The sequence below is a fragment of the Chenopodium album genome, chromosome 14, assembly GCF_948465745.1.
Source record: "Chenopodium album chromosome 14, dcCheAlbu1.1, whole genome shotgun sequence".
NCBI lineage: Eukaryota > Viridiplantae > Streptophyta > Magnoliopsida > Caryophyllales > Amaranthaceae > Chenopodium > Chenopodium album.
The window spans coordinates 7,411,314-7,433,032 of NC_137847.1; the positions used below are offsets into that span (position 1 = coordinate 7,411,314).

Here is a 21,719-nt window from a genome sequence, read left to right on the forward strand (position 1 = left end):
TCGATTTGAAGACATGTATGAATTGTAATTGGGGTTGCGAAAATGGGTGGGGCTGGGATTAGGGGTTTCGAGATGGTGTATTGCGATGTGGGAAAGATTGGGGGTCAGGTTTCGCGGTCTGAGCGTGGTTTTCCGGTGAAAGAAGGAGAGGACGGTGGGTGGGGTGGGGAGCTCCGGTGAGCAGCGGTGGAGGGTTGGGTGAATGGGTGATTGCTTGTTTTTTTTTTTTTTTTTTTGGTTTTTTTAAAAAATATTTTTAACCAATTAATTTGTGACACGTGTCACTTTAACAAAAAAAAAAAAAAAAAACCCTTTCTACCGGTAGCCGGTATTTGGGATTGAAGAAAAAGAACACCCCCCAAAGTTCGGATTATTCCAGTATAATCTAAAGTTGGGATTATTCTACCAAAATTGATGAAAGTTGAGATTATTAATTCTTATTTTTCCAATATTTTTTTATAAAAAAATAGGTAATTGTACGTCACGGGTTTCTTAGTTGTGAATACCAATGCAACTTCCTCATCTAGCATGGGTTTCATCTACAACAACTCAACAAGTAGAGAATCAATTTTAGCAATGTCAATGATTCCTTTTTATCTTTATTGTCCTTACTAGAATACATAAAAATGGCTTAAACTAATGCAAAGTTGCATAACTTTTTGTGAATGCCATTTATTCATGGTTTCAAAGATACCCATTTCAATATTACTTGAAAATTACGCATAACCTTAAAAATAATCCACTAAAATTCATGCAAAATTTTATCTTCCCAAAAACACCAATGATAAAATTTACCATACCTTTAAAAAATTAAATGGTAATCATGTATGTAAGCTATAGGGTCACATATAAGCATTAAGTACATTTTTTTATAAACGGAGTATCTAGATACAGTATAAATTTAAAATTTTACGAAGTATGACAAAAGCAGGCACATATCAATATAGTTATAGCTTAAATATTTTAAATTTTTTTTTAGTTTCTTATATGCAATCCTGTATATAGCAATTTTTTTTATATATATAAATTAAATTACGGAGTATTATTTATATTATTCTCTTAGCTTCATTTCAACTCTCTTTTGATTCTCTCCTCATTTGATACCTCCTCTAGCATGGCTCTCACCCTCTCAAAACCTTCTCATTTTTTCTTGATTTTATCTCTAATCTTAATAATCTTCATACAATTTGCAAACTCCTTAAACAACAACAACAATGAGATGAAATTACCTCCTAAATTAGAATTAAAATCTCTATGTAAATCAACACCTTACCCAAATGATTGCTTAAACACCCTAAAACTAACCATTTCCTTAAACCTCCCATTAACCCTCCTAAACATCCTCTTACAATCACTTCAAAATGCACTAAGTGAAGCTACTAAACTCTCCTCACTTTTTGATGCAACAACTAACTACAATCTCATTGAAAAACAAAGAGGATCACTCCTAGATTGTAAGGAACTTCACCATATATCACTTCTTTCATTACAAAAATCGGTGTCTAAGGTAAAAACATCTAACCTAACCGATGCTAGGGTTTTCCTTAGTGCTGCACTCTCTAACAAGGAAACTTGCCTAGAAGGCCTTAACTCGGCTTCCGGCCCTTGGAAGCCACTTCTAGTGAGCTTCATTGCTAACACTTACAACCATGTTAGCAACTCATTGTCCATGCTCAAAGATGACCCTAATCAACCATTGTCACCCTTGTCGTGGTCACCTAATGACTACGACGAGGGTGACAATGGTGGTGACGATGATGGTGGTGGTGTAGGATATGATGATGATGATGATGATCTAAGTGAGACTATTATTGTTGCAGCTGATGGAAGTGGGAATTTTACAAGTGTACAAGAAGGGGTTGATTTTGCACCAAATAATAGTGAGTTTAGGACTTTTATATATGTAAGAAAAGGGGTTTATGAAGAGAATGTGGAGATTCCAAGTTATAAACCTAATATTGTTTTGCTTGGTGATGGAAGTGATGTTACTATTATTACTGGTAATAGAAGTGTTGCTGATGGTTGGACTACTTTCAGATCAGCAACTGTTGGTAATTTTCTTATACTTTAACTTTTTTCTTGAATTTTATATATGTTTTGATGATCAAATAATCCTTTATTTAATTGAAAACTTAGACCAAATATATACTTGGAAAGTACATACACTTAAAAGAATCCTTGGATTGTTGTGAAGGGATTGTAAATATTTCATCTGATTATTTTTATTTGTCCGATGTTTGAAATATTTCATTTGTAAAGTGAGAAACTTTGATCATGATCAGAGGCGGGGCTATAAATGTTAACACTGAAAGTGGTCTGGTGCAATTTTGTTAAATTGGACCCTAAAATCAATTTTTAGGAAAAATGATATTAAATTAAAAAACCAGGGTGGCCCTTTTATAGTAATTTCACTTAGGGACCCTGTGCGACTGACCATCCTGCACATGCTTAGAACCACCCCTGATCATGATTATTCATCGATATATATATGGAAAAAAAAATGTCCACCTGAGATCTAGCTAAATATATGTGTCTTGTTGTATACTTTCATAACACTATATTTTGTGTAATTTAGTGACACGTGATTAAACATATTGTTTTTCAAAGATATACATTAGAAACTATCAAAAGTCAAAAATAAGACCAACAATATACGAAGTATATGAAACTTGGAGAGTATAAGAATATCTTGAGTATGGTTGGATCCACACAAACCCCTTGTTTAATTCACTTAATTAAGTATGGGTGGTAATCTAAATTAAGACCTCCACGAGTGAATAAAGGGGTGGTTTCTTCTTTCTAGAGTAACATCCTTACAACACAGGTGTCTTAGATATTCGAATTTACTAAAGTAATGAATTTGGTGAAAGTATGTGTTAACTTAGGTTCACACACCTGCAATACATGCATACACAAACAAGTTTCATGTCTAGTGTACACAAACAAGTGTAATACACTCTATGAAATAACACCCAATGTAATCTTGTATAAATGCGTGCCACATTTATATATACGGAGTACAAATTAGTATATGATCTAGAAAATATACTCAAACACCTGAAATCAAATCTCATCTATATATACTAACTGAAATCCACATTATTTGCTTTATACTCTTAAATAGACTTGGTTTACACTAATTTATTGTAGACCACTTATAATAGAGATACTATATGGTCGTTTTATATATTTTAAAAAAGGTCACTATGTTAAAATAATGGTCATTATGTTAAAATAACAGTGATTGTGTTTCATAAAGGTCATAAGAGATAAAATTTTTTAAACGAAAATTTTAAAATATTGGTCACTAAGTTAAAAATAGGATCACAACATCATACTTTAGGATTGCAACAATATTAAAAATCACACAAATTTTATTAAAAGTTACTATGTTAAAATTAAGGTTACTATATTTAATATTAGGGTCACTATGTTCAATACAAAGCCAATTACGCACATGTAAAACTTCGGGTCCACAATAATATTATTGAGAACCAGGTTCATACAAGTTTTTAATGTTGTCATCACATTCATCTATATATATTATACTAAAAGACAAGCGCCTCAATGTAAGGATGACAAATGTCACTCTCTCATTGGCTTATCTTAAGTATTAAATATATCTATATAATTACTGTTTACATATTCAAGCATAGTTATTTTTGTTAAACTTCAAACAATAAAAGCAAGTTTATATACATGCATAAGATTTTCATGATTTTCTAACATAAATATTGATTTAATTTTTTTATAATAAATATATACTTTCCAATACTACAAATAATCCATAAAGTCTTTCCAATCTTTATTTATAGTCAAGTTAAAGAATAATAACTAATTCGAAGCAATATGATTAAAGTGGCATAATTAAGGAAACAAATATTTCGTATTTTGAAAGGCTAATATTTTTTTTTTATGAAAATTAAATAAATCGATAAGAATTTAGTTTGACGTCTATTATGAAATCAATACAAACATTTAAAAAAAATCAGATGTACAATAAAATATGGTGCACCTATTATAAAAGCTACCCTGTAATGAATGAAAGTGATTTATGCTTTATTGATAAAAGTTACCCAAAATAGTCTACAAATTATCCTAAATTCAATTCAAGTAATCGGATGAATACAAATTTTTTTGATAAAGATACAAAATAGTGTAAAAATTACTTTTATCGTTTGTTTTGCTCCTTGACAAATACTGAATGCTGAGCCGAAATGTTGTCTTGGAAAAAAAATACATAATCTTGAACATAAATTTAATTTTAATCGGCCTTTCATTTTCTATGCAATGTCTTTTACAATGACCTTTTGTTTTCTTGCATTAAAAATAAAAATAAAAATAAACTGAACCAATAACCAATCAAAACAAGAAGAATAAAAGTTAAATTGAATTAGACATTTGACGGAAAAGGGATAGATATAAAATGTATTATAACCATTACTCGCGTTTTAAATTGTAATATTCGTATTAACAATGCTATTACTTATGAATTTTTTTTAGAAAAACTAACATTTTGATTTAAAAATCGTGCATTGCTCATGTACTATACTAGATATACAACAATCATGTGCAATAATTTATGTTGTTTTATACATAATAATACTTTTAACTATAATAGTATGTGTATATAATATAATATTTTTTATAATATAAAAAAGTATATGTATATATAATATAATATTTTATAACACGTGTCCTCCATACAAAGTGTTTGGTTGTTGGTGTAGTGGTGATTGAGACTACACTTGGTAGGGAGGACCTGTGTTCGCTCCCCTGCAACAACAATCGGAAGGGGAGTGGAACCTAATAGCCTAGAACAGATCCTCAAATCTGGATTAGCCCAAAGGGTGAACCGGATAGAACACCCAAAACTCAATACATATATGACGGGAATTAACTTATTCTTTATCTATCTTATACAAAACTCCAAAGTCTAAATTTTTTTTTCAAAATATAATAATAACATTTGTAAATTTTTGTTAATATGAAAGATATAAACCTATCAAAATGTATATATAGTTAAATTGTTTAATAACTTATATCGAATGCGTAGTTTTATTAAAATTATTTGCATGTAATCATTAAATGTGTTGGATGTTGCATGTGTAGCTATGCAATGTCCAAAACTTTAGTTGAGCGACTTTGATTTAGTGATTGTACGGTAAAAAGATATTGACTTCGATCTTGAAACCTAATAGTCTAATAAATTCTAAATAGAAAAATTAAAACAAAAGGAAATAAAAATAGTAAATGACTTTAAATATTGAAATAAACATAACCTTTTAAATCAATTTAGCGAATTCAAGAGACAATTTTAAGGCTTTTAAAATAAAATGGGGGAAAATATATGTAAAAAGAACATTTTTAGATATATAAATGTCCATGCACTATTATAAGAGTTTTGTTAACCATTTTATAATTAAGGTAGGGATAAATCTTAGTAATATATACTCCGTATATTTTATTTATATAAAATTATCAGTGTAGGGAATATTTCAAGCATTATGACCCCAAACTTGAACCCCACTTTGATCATACACTAAAGTACGGTGGCGTTCCAAAGGGAAAGACAAAAAGCAAAAAGAGTCGCCAACAAGTTTTAGGAACTTGTAAACCCAAAAGACAATCCAAAAGGACCATCAACTACTCCATAAGGTCTTGAACCAAACAGGGTCCGGGGATGAGGGTACGAATCCAATCTACAAAAGAAAGGACCCGCCCTATAAAATAGGCCTCTACTTTGTTCTGCTCGTATTCATGCGCGCTTTTCGAATAACATGCAAACATTATATTAAACCTACCCTGTTTATCTATGTTGGTTGAATATTAATGCACAAATAATACTATTATTGGCGATCACTTGAATTAAAATCACATTAGCCTAAACCAAATTAATAATTATCTTATTAAGCGTGATTTCAAGTACAAATTCCCTTTAACAATCATAAAAGGTGTGATCAAGCAATAACAATAAAATAAAACAAGCAACATAATAAATAAATCAATAACAATAATGATAATAGCATGATAAGGCATAATAAAGCTCAATAATAATAGCAAGATCCTAGGCATGATACTAACAAGGTTAATAACAAATCCTAGCATGTCACTAAACAATAAAGATCAAAGCTTTAAACCTAACATGGTACTAACATGATATCAGAAAGGATTAAAGGCACCCTAAACATGATACTAGAAAGCATTAAATAACATCCTAACATGATACTAGGAATTAAAAGCATCCTAACATGATACTAGGAATATAAAACAATAATAAGCATGCTTTCTACATTGTGAAAGATATAGAGAGTAAGCTAATCTACTTACTTTGAAGCCTCGTACCTCTTTCTAATAACAAAATACACAAGTTAGTAACTTCAATGAAAATAATAAAGAATTATTAAAGAATTAAATTGAAATCAAATTAAATAAAGTTTTGACTAGTTTTGGACCAAACCCTCAGAAATTATCAAACCTTTCACGTCTAGGGCGAAGACAACTTCGAACTTGGCTAAGAGACTCTAAGTCTTGTGAATGCCGAATATTGTATTTGAAAAGCAAGTTTATGAAGAGAGAGAAAAAAATAAGCTATATTGCTCAAGAGAGAAAAGAGAGAATTAAGGAAGAATTGATGATTGTGAATGATTTTTGAAAACAAGAATTCGGACCCTATTTATAAGAAAAATAGTCCGGAAAAACATAGAATTTGATAAGGAATAAAACTACACGTTGTCGCCAGGAATCGACTCTGTCGCGACGCGACAATGTCTGTCGCGAGGCGACAGGGTCTGTCACGCGGCGACAGGGTCTGTCGCGTGGCGACAGACTTGTCGTTTGGCGACAACCTGTATTAGCGCGTTTTTCTTCACGCGGAATCCAATCTTTAATAAACTTGATTTACGGAATCCGTACAGAAGATAAAATATATATTTAAGATAACAAAACGATATTTTATTCCAAATAAAAAGTCTATTTTAAAATAATTAATTATTAAATCTAATAATATTAGAATCAAAAAGAATCTTCTAGAAACTTCCAGAAAACTATAATTAATCCTAATAATTTTAGGAATACTAATTAATATTGGACCCTCCTCTAGATCATTGGGCCGTATTTAAATAATTAACCAGGCCCAGTTTAGTATTTTGGCCATAACTTCCTCAATATTCATCGGAATTGATCTTATAATATATCGTTAGAAAGGTCCCTTCGAGCCCCATCCATCTACATTATTATTGGACCTTAATTATAGACCAAACTAAACTGGTTCGGCTATTTTCAAATAAACAAAGTCATTTTCAAAAACAGAGAGAAAAGAATTTAATTAAAACTAAACCGCAACACTCGACTTCCAAACCACTTTCACCTAATTCGATAATGACACAACGTGAAAGGCATTCATCACCGGGTTTGGTTTTGGGGAGACACAATTTGGTGTCTACAGTATCCATACCTATATACGAAGTATTTGTGTTGTATACTATATTTAATCAGCTGTTGGTTATATATATGACTGTTATATAATATATAGTTTTTGGCACAATGCTTAACTTAGGAAAATATATGTTCTGGTAGGTCAAATATAAGGTTATTATTGTGTCTATAGATTTAACGAGTGCGACGTGTAAATAAAACATGTATATATTAGATTGATTGTAGCTACTGATGCGGATGGTATGATAAGAAAATTTTAGTTTTTTCTCAACGGGAGATATAAATAAATTAGTCCACTTCTTATATAGCTATGTGGAGTATTATTCTTTTATTTTTCAATTAATAAAATAACATTATGAAAAATTAAAAGAAATTCAAATAACATAAAATACTATTCAAATAACGTTCCTTTAATTTTTTTTTTTACCATTAGTAACCAAGTCCTTTTATAATAGTAAATGAATTACCTTTGTTTTTATTTTTATTTTTCCTACGGGTTTAATAGTTTGATTTATAAACCGTGCATCGCACGGGCACTATGCTAGTTTATCACTATTCTAACAGATCTTTTACCAAAATGACTATTTTTACGAAAGTATTTACCAAAACGGCTAATTTTAAATTTTAATTCCAAAACTAGCTAAATTATTGATTTGAAAGGAAAATTACTTATTTCTTATTTTCCTTTGAACTAGCTAAATTATAGCCGTTTTGATAAAAGATCCTATTCTAACTAGCCAAAGTTCATTATGGTATAATAATGCAGCGGTTTCTGGAGAAGGATTCTTAGCACGAGACATAACCTTTGCGAACACAGCAGGCCCCGAAAAGGCCCAAGCAGCTGCCCTTAGAATAAACGCAGACTTAACAGCAGTCTATAGATGCAACATCTTAGGATACCAGGACACACTCTACGTCCACTCATTCAGACAATTCTACCGCGAGTGTAACATATATGGTACAATTGACTACATATTTGGCAATGCCGCGGTAGTCCTCCAAGGATGTAACATAGTGTCACGTATGCCACTTCCTGGCCAGTACACAGTCATCACAGCTCAGTCACGAGTCATGCCTAACGAAAACACAGGCATCGTGCTCCAAAACTGCACGGTGCTAGCCACCGAGGAGCTAAATGGTAACAAGAGGCGCGTTCAGAGTTACCTAGGGAGGCCGTGGAGGCCATACGCTAGGACGGTGTACATCGAATCGTACATTGATGAGTTTATTGATCCAAAGGGGTGGATAAAATGGTCATCAAATGATATTGATGAGATGCAAAATAGTTTGTATTATGGAGAGTTTGATAATAGAGGGCCAGGTTCAATAACGAATGGTAGAGTAAATTGGGGAGGGTATCATGTAATGGATTATTATGATGCAAGTAATTTTACGGTTCATGAGTTTATTGTTGGGGAACAATGTGTCAGATAATGTAAAACTCCTTAATCAGAGTGATTTCCATTGATCAATATTTATAGGGTTACAATGAGAAACCTAATCATATTAGGTAACTATAAGATATGTACAGATATCAAAGATAATCTTATACAAAATATATCCTAAACCTAGGATGAGAATATTCTATGGATATTCTCTATCACACCCCCGCAGTCAGAGCGGGAGAAAATCGGATGCTCAGACTGGATCTGAATCACGCATCGAACGGGAAGGATAGTATAGTAACCCATGATCAAATTAAGAGAGAAGTAGTAGACGTGTGCTGGTGATGACGATGAGAAGCAACAACCACAACCTACGTATAGTAGAGATATGCGCTTTTAGGCTGAAGGAGAAGAGTCACGCATATACTTGGGCCGAGTTGCAGATCCAGAGAAGAATAAGTTAAGGGATCAAACCATCATCGGGGAGAAGACACTACACTACTACGTAAAATCACTGTTGAAGAAAAACAAATAAAATTGCGCAAGAAAAGATTAAATCCCACCACTTGAAATTAAATCAATTCTCAAAAGAGAAACCAGGTAGCAAGAAGTAATACTCCACAAAGATTCCAAGTGCTGCAACAATAAAAGGAGCTAACTTGATAGCAAAAGAGATGTGCAAAAGTTGACCTTATTGTGATATACCACCACCAAAACAAAATCTATGTGATTATGTGTAAAAAAAAACCAATGAGGCAATGTAAGAATATTCTCTATCACAATGGTTAGATTCTACTTCATTTCCCTATGATGAAGGGATTTAATAATGACTATTATTATTATTATTATTATTATTATGACTTCTAAATGTGTCAATGTGTTGAAAATTGATACTCTTTGTTATTTTTTACAAATTGATCTCTGGACCATCTAGACCGGAAGGGAAGCTCTAACCACTTGAGTTATTCCTCACTCTTAAGACTGGTTCATTTATTAAAAGACAATACGATTAATGTACAAAGAAATTTAGTAAATTAAAATTGAATCAAACAATTAAAAAGCTTAGCCTAGTTTAATCTAGAAAAAAAAAGAAGCTATGATTGTTGTTCATTGTTGCATATGAAACATTAAAATTCTTTAGCCATTCATGCACATATAGGTTGTTCACTCGAATTGAAGTGGATAGATGATCAAGAATTTGAGACTAACAAAACAAAAGTGTCAAAATATATTGATTATGCTAGCATTAAAAACAAATCAGGCCAATAAAATCAGATCGAAACATGAATTGCATTCGACTAATTTGAGTTTACTTTTTTTAAACAGAATACTATAATGTTTTTTTTTTTTTTTTTTTTGGAATTAAATAATAATAATAATAATAATAATAATAATAATAATAATAAAAATCCCCTAATATAAGGTTAAAATGTTCTCATTAACCAATTGAATGAGAAATTAATCATATTAGAGGTTTATATGCATTATTAAATCTAATAACAATCAATTCGGTTCAAGACTATTTTGACCCAATATCGCACTTGTTCTCTATGATTTGGTCCCCCATATAGGGTCGGTCCAATCTAATCCATGCATTATTCCAATCTATACCATTTTTTTGAGCATAACTACATACATTCACGTATAATCGTATATTACTTCCATATACAATTATCATTCACAATTTGAATGAATTAATTGGTTTTACTAATGCAGATTACAATTTATGATGACTTAAATTTGTCTCCCTAAATGCTATTATCACCAAAACTTTATCTCTTCGGTATTTATAGTACAATTCAATCATTAATTTGGGAAAAATAAAGTGAAGAAGGTTGTACACAAAATATACGAAAAAATCGGATTGAAAGGAAACCTTAACTAACTTTCAAACAATATTGTATTCCTATAATAAGTAACTAATTTTCATTTCAATTTTGTACAACACCCCTAAAACTTCTCTAATCCAGACCTCTTTAAGTCTCTCTATCTTAAAGAAAAACAAAATAAAGAACAAAATTAGATAAAATGAAGGAAACAAAACACTAAAATAAGCATAATTTTAAAGATCAAAAATATTGTTAACAGGTTGGGAGGAGGTAAAAGAGAGAGCCAAAAAAAAAAAAAAAAAAAAAAAAACAAGAAAAAAAAAAAAACATTCATTCCTGCCTTAGCTAGAGGCATGCCATGCTAGCTAAAACAACGGCAGAAGGCCTCTCTCTTTAGCCCCTCCTACCCTCTCATCCATCTTTTTGATTCGATCTCTTGTTCGACACAAACATGGCCTTTGAGGAGTTTAGCCAACTATCTAAACGTAGGAGAGAAGAACGTGCACAAAAATACAAGAAGAAGATATGCTTCGCGGTAATTTGTAGTATATTGTTCCTCCTTTGTATAGCCGGTGGAGTTTTTGCATTCTTTTATTTTAGTGACAAGAAAAATGATGCAACTAATAAAGACGATGGTTCCTCTCCTTCCCCTCCTGGAGGAGGAGAAGAGCAGATGAAAACCTCGAGTAAGATAATACAAATGTTATGTGACCCTACGGACTATAAGAAGAAATGTGAGGGTACCCTAGCCAATGTGGTACGTACTAATGCCTCTAACCCTTCTATTGCCCCTAGGGTGATCATCAAAGCCGCCATCTCTGCAGCCGCGAAAGAGATTGTCAAGGCTATTAATAAGACCGAAAAATTTAAGTTTGATAAACAAGAGGATAAGGCTGCATATCAAGTTTGCAAGAAGCTCTTCCAGGTAAAAGAATATGATTGATTCACACGTATTTTTAAAATCTACCCTTACCGAAATAGAATACTTATGAATAATTCTTTTAGTAAAATTAATTCATTAATAGAAGAGTCACATAACATCTACAATATAAATCAAAAGTGGCAAATATAATATAAATTAGATAAAGAAATATTGATTTAGAAGAATTTTCCTTAAATAAGTTAATGACAAATTATATTCCTTGTGAATATAATGCTCAAAAAAATTATTCAATTCAACACCATTTATATAATGTGCATGAAAAACTTTTTAATGTATGCATGTTCATTAAGGGTACCTAGTGCGATTTAAAATTACTTTCTAAGTTACAGATTTAAAATTTTTAAAGCATGACACATCGTAAAAATTACCAATAATGTACTCCTAAATTCCCAATGCATTAGGTTTACATCGAACTATATACTTTAAAATTAACAAATAGTCATGTAATATACTTCATTTACATACTTCATGCACCAATAATTACGTAATTATTTACAACCCTAATGACAATAATCCCATGCATAACAAAAACAGGATTCGGTAGATGAATTATCCGAGTCACTCCATCACGCGGAACATGAGGTTAAGAACTACCATACCGAGATTAATGAGCTTAAGACATGGTTAAGCGCGGTGTATTCTTACCAAGAAACATGTATCGATGCATTCGATAATGGGGATATCAAGAACAAGATCAAGGGAGCAGTGAATGCTTCTAAGGAGTTTGTTAGTAACTCTCTTGCACTTGTATCCCAAATCTCAAATATTCTTGATAAATTTAGTGCGGCCGAAGAAGCTTTGAAGCCTCCTACTCGTCACCTTCTAGCACACGGTGCACCTAATCGCAATGGTTCACCTTCATTCGTCGATGATGAGGGATTCCCCGATTGGATTGGTCATGAGGAACGTAAGCTTTCGGTTAAATCGGTGAGTAACTTGGTTGCCAACCTCACCGTGGCGAAAGATGGGAGTGGAAATTTTACTACCATCAATGATTGTTTAAAATCCTTGCCTGAAAATCGCAAAGAAAGGTAATTAATTACAATGCAAGGTTTTATCCTAGTTGTATCAATACTTTTTTTATACACGCTCGGATGCACATAGAGGTTAAGATTTGAAAATGGACAAAGAATATCAAATGAACAGAAAATACCATGCACCGTGCACCCAAGTGCATATAAATTTTTTCATATATGTTATATATCATTTGGTTAATGAAATAATTATGCTAACTTTAACTTTGTGGGATGTATGTAAGCAGAATTTATATCTATATTAAAGAAGGAATTTACGAAGAATACGTGACAATTACCAAAAAGATGACGAATATAACAATGTTTGGGGAAGGGTCACAAAAGAGCATGGTCACTGGCAACAAAAATTTTGTAGATGGAGTCCGTACCTTTGAAACTGCCACTTTTGGTATATATATACTTTCTCTATCTATAGCTTTACACAAATAACTATAATCAATATATGTTCCTTTAATAATAATAATTGTGCGCCGGTTTATGGTGTATGTATGCACCACAATCATGAATATATGGGCACATATGATACCAATGAGGTACTGATCGACTTAGTAGTTATGATCGTGGGCCTGTGTACACTGTATTAGGTGTCACATGTTCAAATCCTCTTATCTCACGTTATGATCGTGGGCCTGTGTACACTATATTAGGTGTCACAGGTTCAAATCCTCTAATCTCACGGTATGATCGTGGGCCCGTGTACACTATATTAGGTGTCACAGGTTCAAATCCTACAATCACATTTTTAATGTGTATTGCATTTGTGGTTGATTCGGACCAAAAAAAAAAAAAAATACAAACGCATGCAATTAGACAAAGCTCGTTTGGTAGGTAGTGATAAATTAATGGTGGTAATGAGAAAGGTTTATTTGTATGTAATTTGCAAGAAAGAGATTGTCCTCATCATCATACTGTTAGTTTCTTGAAAATACTACCTCCGGTCCAATTTACTCGCAACAAAGGGGTATTATTTGTGAGACATAAAATATTCCTTTGTTGCGAGTAAATTGGATCAGAGGTAGTATTTTTTTTCTTCGTAAATTTCCATTTTCATCCATTACCAATAGTTGATTCAATACTCTTTACTTTTTGTGAAAATGTTACACTTAGTTCGTTAGACCATTAGTATCCTCCATGATGAAATTCTAAACAAACATTTATGCTTCAGCTGTGCAAGGAGAAGGATTTGTTGGCATTGCATTAGGATTCAAGAACACGGCAGGCCCGGAAAAACACCAAGCAGTAGCCCTTAGAGTGCAAGCAGATCGCTCAATTTTTCTCAATTGTCGTATGGAAGCATACCAAGACACCCTTTATGTTCAAGCACATAGACAATTCTACCGCAGTTGTTACATCACTGGTACAATAGACTTTATATTTGGTGACGCGGCTGCCATCTTCCAAAACTGTATGATTATTGTTAGGAAGCCAATGGACAACCAACAAAACATAGTCACGGCCCAAGGAAGGGCTGACAAACACGAAAACACGGGTATTGTTCTTCATAATTGTCGTATCTACCCCGACAAGGATCTATTCCCTTTAAAACATAAGTTCAAGACATACCTAGGTAGACCTTGGAAGCAATACTCTAGGACAATTGTCATGGAAAGTACGATTGGTGAGGTGATCACGCCAGAGGGATGGTCACCATGGCACGGGGATTTTGCACTTAAGACATTGTACTATGCCGAGTTTAACAACCATGGTCCTGGAGCAGATACCTCGAAACGAGTTAAATGGGGTGGTTATAAGAAGTCTATTAGTAGACAAGAGGCACAAAGTTACACTGTTACACCCTTCTTGCAGGGTAGTTGGACTCGAGACAACCCTTCGGTGCAAGTTCATTTTGGGTTGTACAATTGAAGGCTCAATGGCCATGTATTTGATTCAACAAGGAAATTGGATGTTCATATTTGATTTTATTTATTCAAAATTACTTATAGCTAGAACTTTTAGAAAATTTTGGCATTCTTAATGAGTGTTTCATATACTTGTTTATTTGATGTACATTATCTTAGATGAGGATTTTACTTGATTTATTCTACTATGTATAATTAACAATATGACATACGCTATGCCTAGTTCCCCCTTCAACTGTTTTTTGAGATTTTAAGCAAAGAATAATTAAGGTATTCTCAAACATATTGAGAATTAGATTAAACCCCGTACAATGCACGTTTGTTAAATAATTTTAATGACAATAAAATAATAAATTTTACAAAAAATAATGGATATATAAATATTATAAATAGACTTAGTAGTAAAAAGTTTGAAATATTGTGAAAGAAATTAATTAAACATATACGGAGTAATAGTTATAATGGGCAATTTGATATTTAAGGACATTTATTTTAGATTTTATATAAACTAAAAGTCATAATTTAATTACAATAATTTTTTTTAGTAAGTGGTTTTGGAGTGAAATCATTTTACAATATTTTGCCAAGTGTTCTCTAAGTTTCGCCTTTAGTATAATGTAATTGATGATTGATTGATTCATTCTCAATAGTTAATATCAGATCTCTATGACACAAGAAAATACGGTCGTGTTATCATTGTAGATCATGTGTTATCAAAATTGATGCCCTTGTTTGGTAAATAGCTTTTAGTTGACTGTATTAACTTGTTAGACTAGCTGGTAATATTAGCTTATTTGACTAGTTAATTGCGAATAGCTACTTATGTAAAAGTGTTTTGGTAAATAGCTATTTATTATTAGTTGTTTCAGTGTATATAACACCTAAAAACCTAACTATTCAACAAGCTAATTGCAAAAAACTCTTATATTGAGTTTTTTCTAAAAGAGCTTTAGGGACCCAAAAAGCTCTTTTTATAAGCTATTTACCAGACATCCAAATTAGCCTTTTTAAATACTCGTAGTAAAATATTTAATGGTAATTAATAAGCCGAAAACTATTCAAAAAGCTTTTTACAAAACAAGGGCAAAAAAAAAAAAAAAAAAAAAAAACCGACCGCCACATGCCCGTGTAGGCCACACCACCACGATGTGCTTCTCAGCCTCTTACGGCTGGGCTACACCTCTACAAAACTTCCCAAGCACGAATCAAAACACACAAATCACCCAAGTGCATAAAAGGAAGGAAGCTAACAAAATATTCACTACATTTTGGCGCCTAGGTTGAACATTTCGAATATCTTGCTGTAGTTTTCCACTAGATCAAAGCCCCTTTCCCCACCAATCTCAAGCCCTCAAGTCTTTCTATCTTCCAAATTCAAGGTTCAATCTTCTGGGTTTTCTGGGAATTATTCACATCGCAAAAAATGGAGCAGCAGCAGCGAAACCCAAGGGCAGTGGCTCAAGAATCAGAAGAAATGGAAGAAATTCAACATGGCCCTTCTCCTGTAGAACAATTACAGGTACAATTCCCCCAAATTTCTCCTCTTTTTCTCTCATTTCTTGATAATTTTATCTGGGTTTTCTTTATATTCATCAAACTTTAGGTTTCTTGCTATTTAACAATGATATTGTGAAATGGGTCTTTTTTTTCTTTAATTTCTTGAAATTGTTTATCTGGGTTTTCTTTATAATCCTTTATTTTGAGGGTTTCTTGTGAAATTACAGTTATTAGTTGATGATTGTGGTTTCTTCTGATGGTTCAAGAAATTTATTGATATAACGAAATGGGTCTTCTTATTTCATCTGGGTGTTTTCAATACCAAATCAATTTTAGGGTTTCTTGATTATTTACTGTAAATTGTCAATAATTGCTTATTTCTTTAGATGGGTCCGAAAATTTTCTTGATATAGTGAAATGGGTATGCTGTTTCCCTTTCAACTTTGATGAAATTGATTACACCCAGAATTTATGGTTTCTTGCTAATCTTCCAGGAATTTGTGTGATCAAGAAGCTTAATCTAGCTTTCCATATTTTGGGTTTATGGGGTAAATGTTACCCTCTTTACTCCTAACCGGCTGCTTCTATTAATGGGTAATTCTTGTTAGAAGTTGTTGATGTGTTATTGAAGAGGGTTAAATTGTTACGATTTAATATTGATCTTGTTGTATTGCTCTACCAGTCAACAAGAGCTTTTCTTGAAATTCATAATACAGAAAAGCCTTCTATGACTTGTGTAAACAGAAAAGCTTTTCTTGTTGTATTGCTCTACCAGTCAACAAGAGTTTGGATATTTAATGTTGGATTTTCCTCTTCTATGATTTGTGTACTTTTTAATTCTTGGATCGGTGATTGAGGTTGCCCCTATACTTGTTTGGTGCGGCAGTAGACTAGGTCTTCCCATTATTGAGAGAAAGACAAAGATATTTCAATATTGTTGCCAGCAGTTTTAGTATTTGATTCTGTGATTGTTAGTCAAGCTAAGTAGGGAGGAGCTAAATATAATTGGTGCTTTGTGGTTCATTATTAGCTCATCAACCTGTCTTTTGCTAATTTTCCGCGGAAGCTCAAGAGTCAAGAATGCTTTTCTATTGCTGTATACAGGAATTAGAACTTGGTTTAGTACTAAGACTACTGACTACAATTTATACAAATGCATTTTTATTATTTTTTTTATTTTGTTGCTTCTCCTTTAATATGCATTCCAATTAAAAAATAAAAATAAAAAAATTTGTTCTTTAAGAATTGATGCGAGTACAATTACCTTTATTCATTAAGTCAAGAAGTTCTTTGTATGCAACAGTACGAATTAATTTGTTTCTTATATTAGGCAGCTGGTATTGCGGCTATGGATGTTAAGAAGCTTAAAGATGCTGGCTTATGTACAGTTGAATCTGTTGCCTATTCTCCGCGCAAGGAGCTTCTTCATATTAAAGGAATTAGTGAAGCAAAAGTTGACAAAATAATTGAAGCAGGTGAGAATGATATTGATATTATTTGTATATCTTGATTCTGTTTTCTGCTATACCTTGATTCTTTTTTATGAAATCAACATTAATATTTGCTGCCTCTATTGCTCTTTTGATTGGAAGCTTCAAAACTGGTTCCTTTAGGCTTTACCAGTGCTACTCAACTCCATGCACAGAGACTCGAGATTATTCAAATTACATCTGGCTCTACAGAGCTTGACAAAATCTTAGAAGGTTTGTTGTTAACACCATCTTTACCTGTGCATGTCATTGCTATATATAATATATTCAGTAACTTCAGCGGTAAACTGACTTCATGTAATTATATCATTTGGCAGGAGGACTTGAGACGGGATCAATCACAGAATTATATGGCGAGTTTCGTTCTGGAAAGACTCAACTGTGTCACACGCTCTGTGTCACTTGCCAAGTAAAAATTCTTGTTCACTCGATAAACTGTCTTCCTTTTTTTTTTTTTTTTATTTATCAAAAACTACTAAAATTATTGTCTTCCCTTCATGTTTTAAAAAATAAATAAATTCATCTCAGGCTATCTTAATTTTAGCCGCTACAATTCTTAAATTGGTGCTCTTAACATATCCCCTGTGAGCACTGACTTGTACAGCGAGTACTTGTTTGACTTATACTCCACATATATTTTTTAGATCCATTGTCTGACAAATTTGGATATTACTCTTGACTTCTTGAGAATTGTTTGAAACTGCCAACTTGAGGTTAAATTTTCTTCAAGCAAAACTGTATATCTCTGTGTTTAGATAGCTTTCAGAATTTTTACATGTTTCTTCTTCTCAGGAGGGACTAAATATATATTTTGATTGTGTTATGCTGCAATTCTGTTCTAGACCCATCTATAAAACTATAATGCTTAATGTTTCCAATTTTCTTGTTGGTGTCTCAGCTCCCATTAGACCAAGGAGGTGGTGAAGGAAAAGCAATGTACATTGATGCAGAGGGGACATTTAGGCCGCAGAGACTTTTACAGATTGCAGAGAGGTTTGTGTCAGCTGCCATCTATTTGTTGTCTCTTTCTATTATATACGTAAGCATACAATTTGTAAAACTGTGCTTTTATTCCAGGTTTGGGTTGAATGGTGCTGATGTGTTAGAAAATGTGGCCTATGCAAGAGCATATAACACTGATCATCAGTCAAGGCTTTTGCTTGAAGCAGCATCGATGATGGTGGAAACAAGGTATTTTGAGTTTCTTATGTTTTTTGATTGAGTAGAGTATCTTGCATTTAGCTTGTTGCCAACATTACAACTTGATAAATCACCATGTTTTGTTCAATTAAATGACGATCTGAAACTCAATGGATTTTGTCAATTTCACTTGTGACTTGTCTAATTAATATAGCCAACCTTTATATTCCTTAGGAACTCGTATTCTTTCTTTGTTTTCTGTACTATAGCATATTAGCAGCCATTTTTCAACACTCCAGAACAACTTGAAATAGAGTGCAATGTGTAGATATTTTGAAATGGAACTAGAAACTTGTCTTTATATTGCCCTTATATGTTTAGAATTGTTAGTGGCTGACTTGAATGTCCTGCAGCCTCGGTTATCTTGCAGTTATACCTCTGGTTAAAATTTATACAAATTTGAAGCACTGATGCTGTCATTTGCGCCCACTACTTTTTGCTTGATTATAAGTTGTGGATTATGGTGTCAAAATTAATATGGATTTCTCATCTGCAGATTTGCTCTTATGATCGTAGACAGTGCTACTGCACTTTATCGGACAGATTTCTCAGGAAGGGGTGAGTTATCAGCCAGACAAATGCACCTTGCTAAGTTCCTTAGGAGCCTTCAGAAGCTGGCAGATGAGGTAATTATTCAGCTTCATTTTGACATTTGATACTTCAAGCAAACTGAACTTAGCGTTCATATGCTCTGAACTGGTAGCATATAAGACGAGGATACAAACCTTGCTATAAGTCATTATGCTTGTGGGAAACTATCCTTAACTGCATGATTGGCATTGCAGTTTGGTGTTGCTGTGGTCATTACAAATCAAGTGGTTGCCCAAGTGGATGGTTCTGCAGTCTTTGCTGGTCCTCAAATCAAACCTATTGGTGGCAATATAATGGCTCACGCTTCCACAACCAGGTCAGTTAATCTCGACCTATAATTTTCTGTCAAATAAAATACAGATATGTTGATGTGCTGAACTTTTTCCGTTAAACTATTCAGATTAGCTCTCCGAAAGGGAAGAGGGGAGGAGCGCATATGTAAAGTAATAAGCTCCCCATGCCTTGCTGAAGCTGAAGCAAGATTTCAGATCTCTTCCGAAGGTGTTACTGATGTTAAAGACTGATACCTAATCCTCTTGCTACTGTCAGTGGATGTACACAACAGCTGTTTTTCTTCACCATTGCTGTACGGATGAGGTCTTGCTGATTACAATTTCTCATTGTTGCCTGAAAGGTTGGGAGAGGGTGTAAATTCTGTAATGTAGATTAGTATAATAGCAAATCTACAAATGTAGATCCTTTGCTTAGATGCGTTTTTCAGGTTCTTGTGTACAATTGTCCTATTACACTAATTTCCATTATATTGGCTTCAAGCTTTTTGTTATTGACAAGCTTGTCTTCTTATTTGACTTCAAGTTGCAATTTAGAGATGAGTATTGACAATTTGGCACGCACTAGAAAATGGCTTTTGCTCATACAACACTAAATTCATACCCAATTTAGCATCCTAACACTCATTCACTCATTTGGATATTTATTAGGAAAATTTGTCAAAAATAACACGACCTTTCACCGGTCTTTCCAAAATAAAACGACCTTTGACACATCTTCCATAAATGAAATGTGGCCGGTTGGTAACCTATTTAATAGGTTACCTATGACACGTGTCAAAGTATCATTGGTCAATTTTTATATCACTTTCATTTTTTAATAAAAAAAACCTTATTAATAAAAAGAAAACCCCCAGTGAGCCCCACTGGCTTTACCGCCCCTCCTCCTCCACTGCCCATCTCCTTCTCTTCGCCGGTGTCTTCTTATCCCAACCCCATCGTCGCTAGACCTCCCTTTGATCCCTTTTCTGGCGCCCTTTAATTCCCATCCCCGATTCCGTACCCCCCCTCCCATCCTTGTCCCCAGATTCGGCCCCCTATTCCTACCTTGTTCCCGATTTCGTCGCCCCTCCCTACCACATTTCGATAAGTTGCTATCACCTATTCACCTCCCTCTCCTTCACGCAAGCTCTCTTTACTCTCTTTTCCCATAGGAGAGAGAAATCTAATGACCAGGTCATGGCCATGACCATTGGCAAAGGGTGGGCAAACAATATATGTGTGCCACTTGTCACGGTATGAGTGGACTATTTTTTTTTTTATTATTATTTTCTTAGTTAGTGATGAATATTATGATCATAAAAAATTAGAGGGCAATCAATGGGTATATGTGGGCATAACTGGGCATGGTGATTGGGCATAGATGAGATGGAAGAGAGAGATATTAATAAAAAAGTTGATGACCACCATTGATTTGGGCAACCATTGGCTTTGCTCTTAAGCCATACTAGGGCAACATTCTTTTTCGAAAAGCACAACAAAATATGATAAAATAAAATTAAAATTAATTAGTTTTCAAAAAAAAATTAAAATTAATTAAGGCATGCAAGCACGACATAACACAACATAGTGACATGTGAGAGTAGGATGCACCTAACATGTCATTTTGCAAAAAATTCAATAGAGCAACATGATGACCTTTAGCGATTGATTTTGTAAAGATTTGTTTGTACTCCCTTTGTTTTTTAAATACTTGCTTCATTTCTATTTTTTGCACTATTCATTTGTCCTACTTTGACTAATGTTTGTGATTTATACATAAGAAAAAAAAGTCTTGTGGGTATTTGTTGGAATCGTCTAAATGAATAAATTATTTTCATTGTTAGAATTTTTATTTATTGATGATTAATAATATAATTGATCAAAGATTTGCATCGGCACACATGCCCAAGAAAAATGGAGCAAGTATTTAAAAACGGAGGGAGTATCGTCTTTTCCAAAATTTTGGCATGACATGACATTCTAGGCAGTGAGTGGTTTCGTAGGGATGTGTTTGTGTCACCTTTTTTAACATTTTGGAATGACATAATGTGATACAAGTGAGTGGGCACACCTATAAGTCGGGTTTAGTCAATCCCAAAACACATGACACAACCCACAATCATCTTTAGATATTCCGTATCAATAACAATCATCGGGCAAATCATGTTCTTCCGCTCAATCA

General features: G+C 33.2%; 2 protein-coding genes and 1 pseudogene across 3 annotated transcripts; all 3 read left to right on the forward strand.

Moving 5' to 3' along the window:
• Window positions 1-1,027: 1,027 nt before the first annotated feature.
• LOC145577695 (putative pectinesterase/pectinesterase inhibitor 12 pseudogene) lies at window positions 1,028-8,871 on the forward strand (annotated as a pseudogene). The gene is made up of 2 exons (XR_014098832.1): window positions 1,028-2,051; window positions 8,204-8,871. The product of XR_014098832.1 is annotated as a putative pectinesterase/pectinesterase inhibitor 12 pseudogene (transcript).
• A 1,965-nt stretch (window positions 8,872-10,836) lies between these two features.
• LOC145578783 (putative pectinesterase/pectinesterase inhibitor 13) lies at window positions 10,837-14,491 on the forward strand. Its single transcript, XM_081636085.1, has 4 exons — window positions 10,837-11,576; window positions 12,129-12,625; window positions 12,856-13,016; window positions 13,794-14,491. The coding sequence occupies exons 1-4, from the start codon at window positions 11,103-11,105 to the stop codon at window positions 14,489-14,491; spliced, it is 1,830 nt and encodes a 609-aa protein (XP_081492211.1). The 5' UTR covers window positions 10,837-11,102.
• A 1,253-nt stretch (window positions 14,492-15,744) lies between these two features.
• Window positions 15,745-20,074, forward strand: LOC145578784 (DNA repair protein RAD51 homolog). Its single transcript, XM_081636086.1, has 9 exons — window positions 15,745-16,006; window positions 17,315-17,459; window positions 17,577-17,687; window positions 17,792-17,883; window positions 18,373-18,467; window positions 18,552-18,665; window positions 19,171-19,300; window positions 19,460-19,581; window positions 19,666-20,074. Exons 1-9 carry the CDS (start codon window positions 15,911-15,913, stop codon window positions 19,787-19,789), a joined length of 1,029 nt encoding a protein of 342 aa, XP_081492212.1. The 5' UTR covers window positions 15,745-15,910; the 3' UTR covers window positions 19,790-20,074.
• The last annotated feature ends 1,645 nt before the right edge of the window (window positions 20,075-21,719 follow it).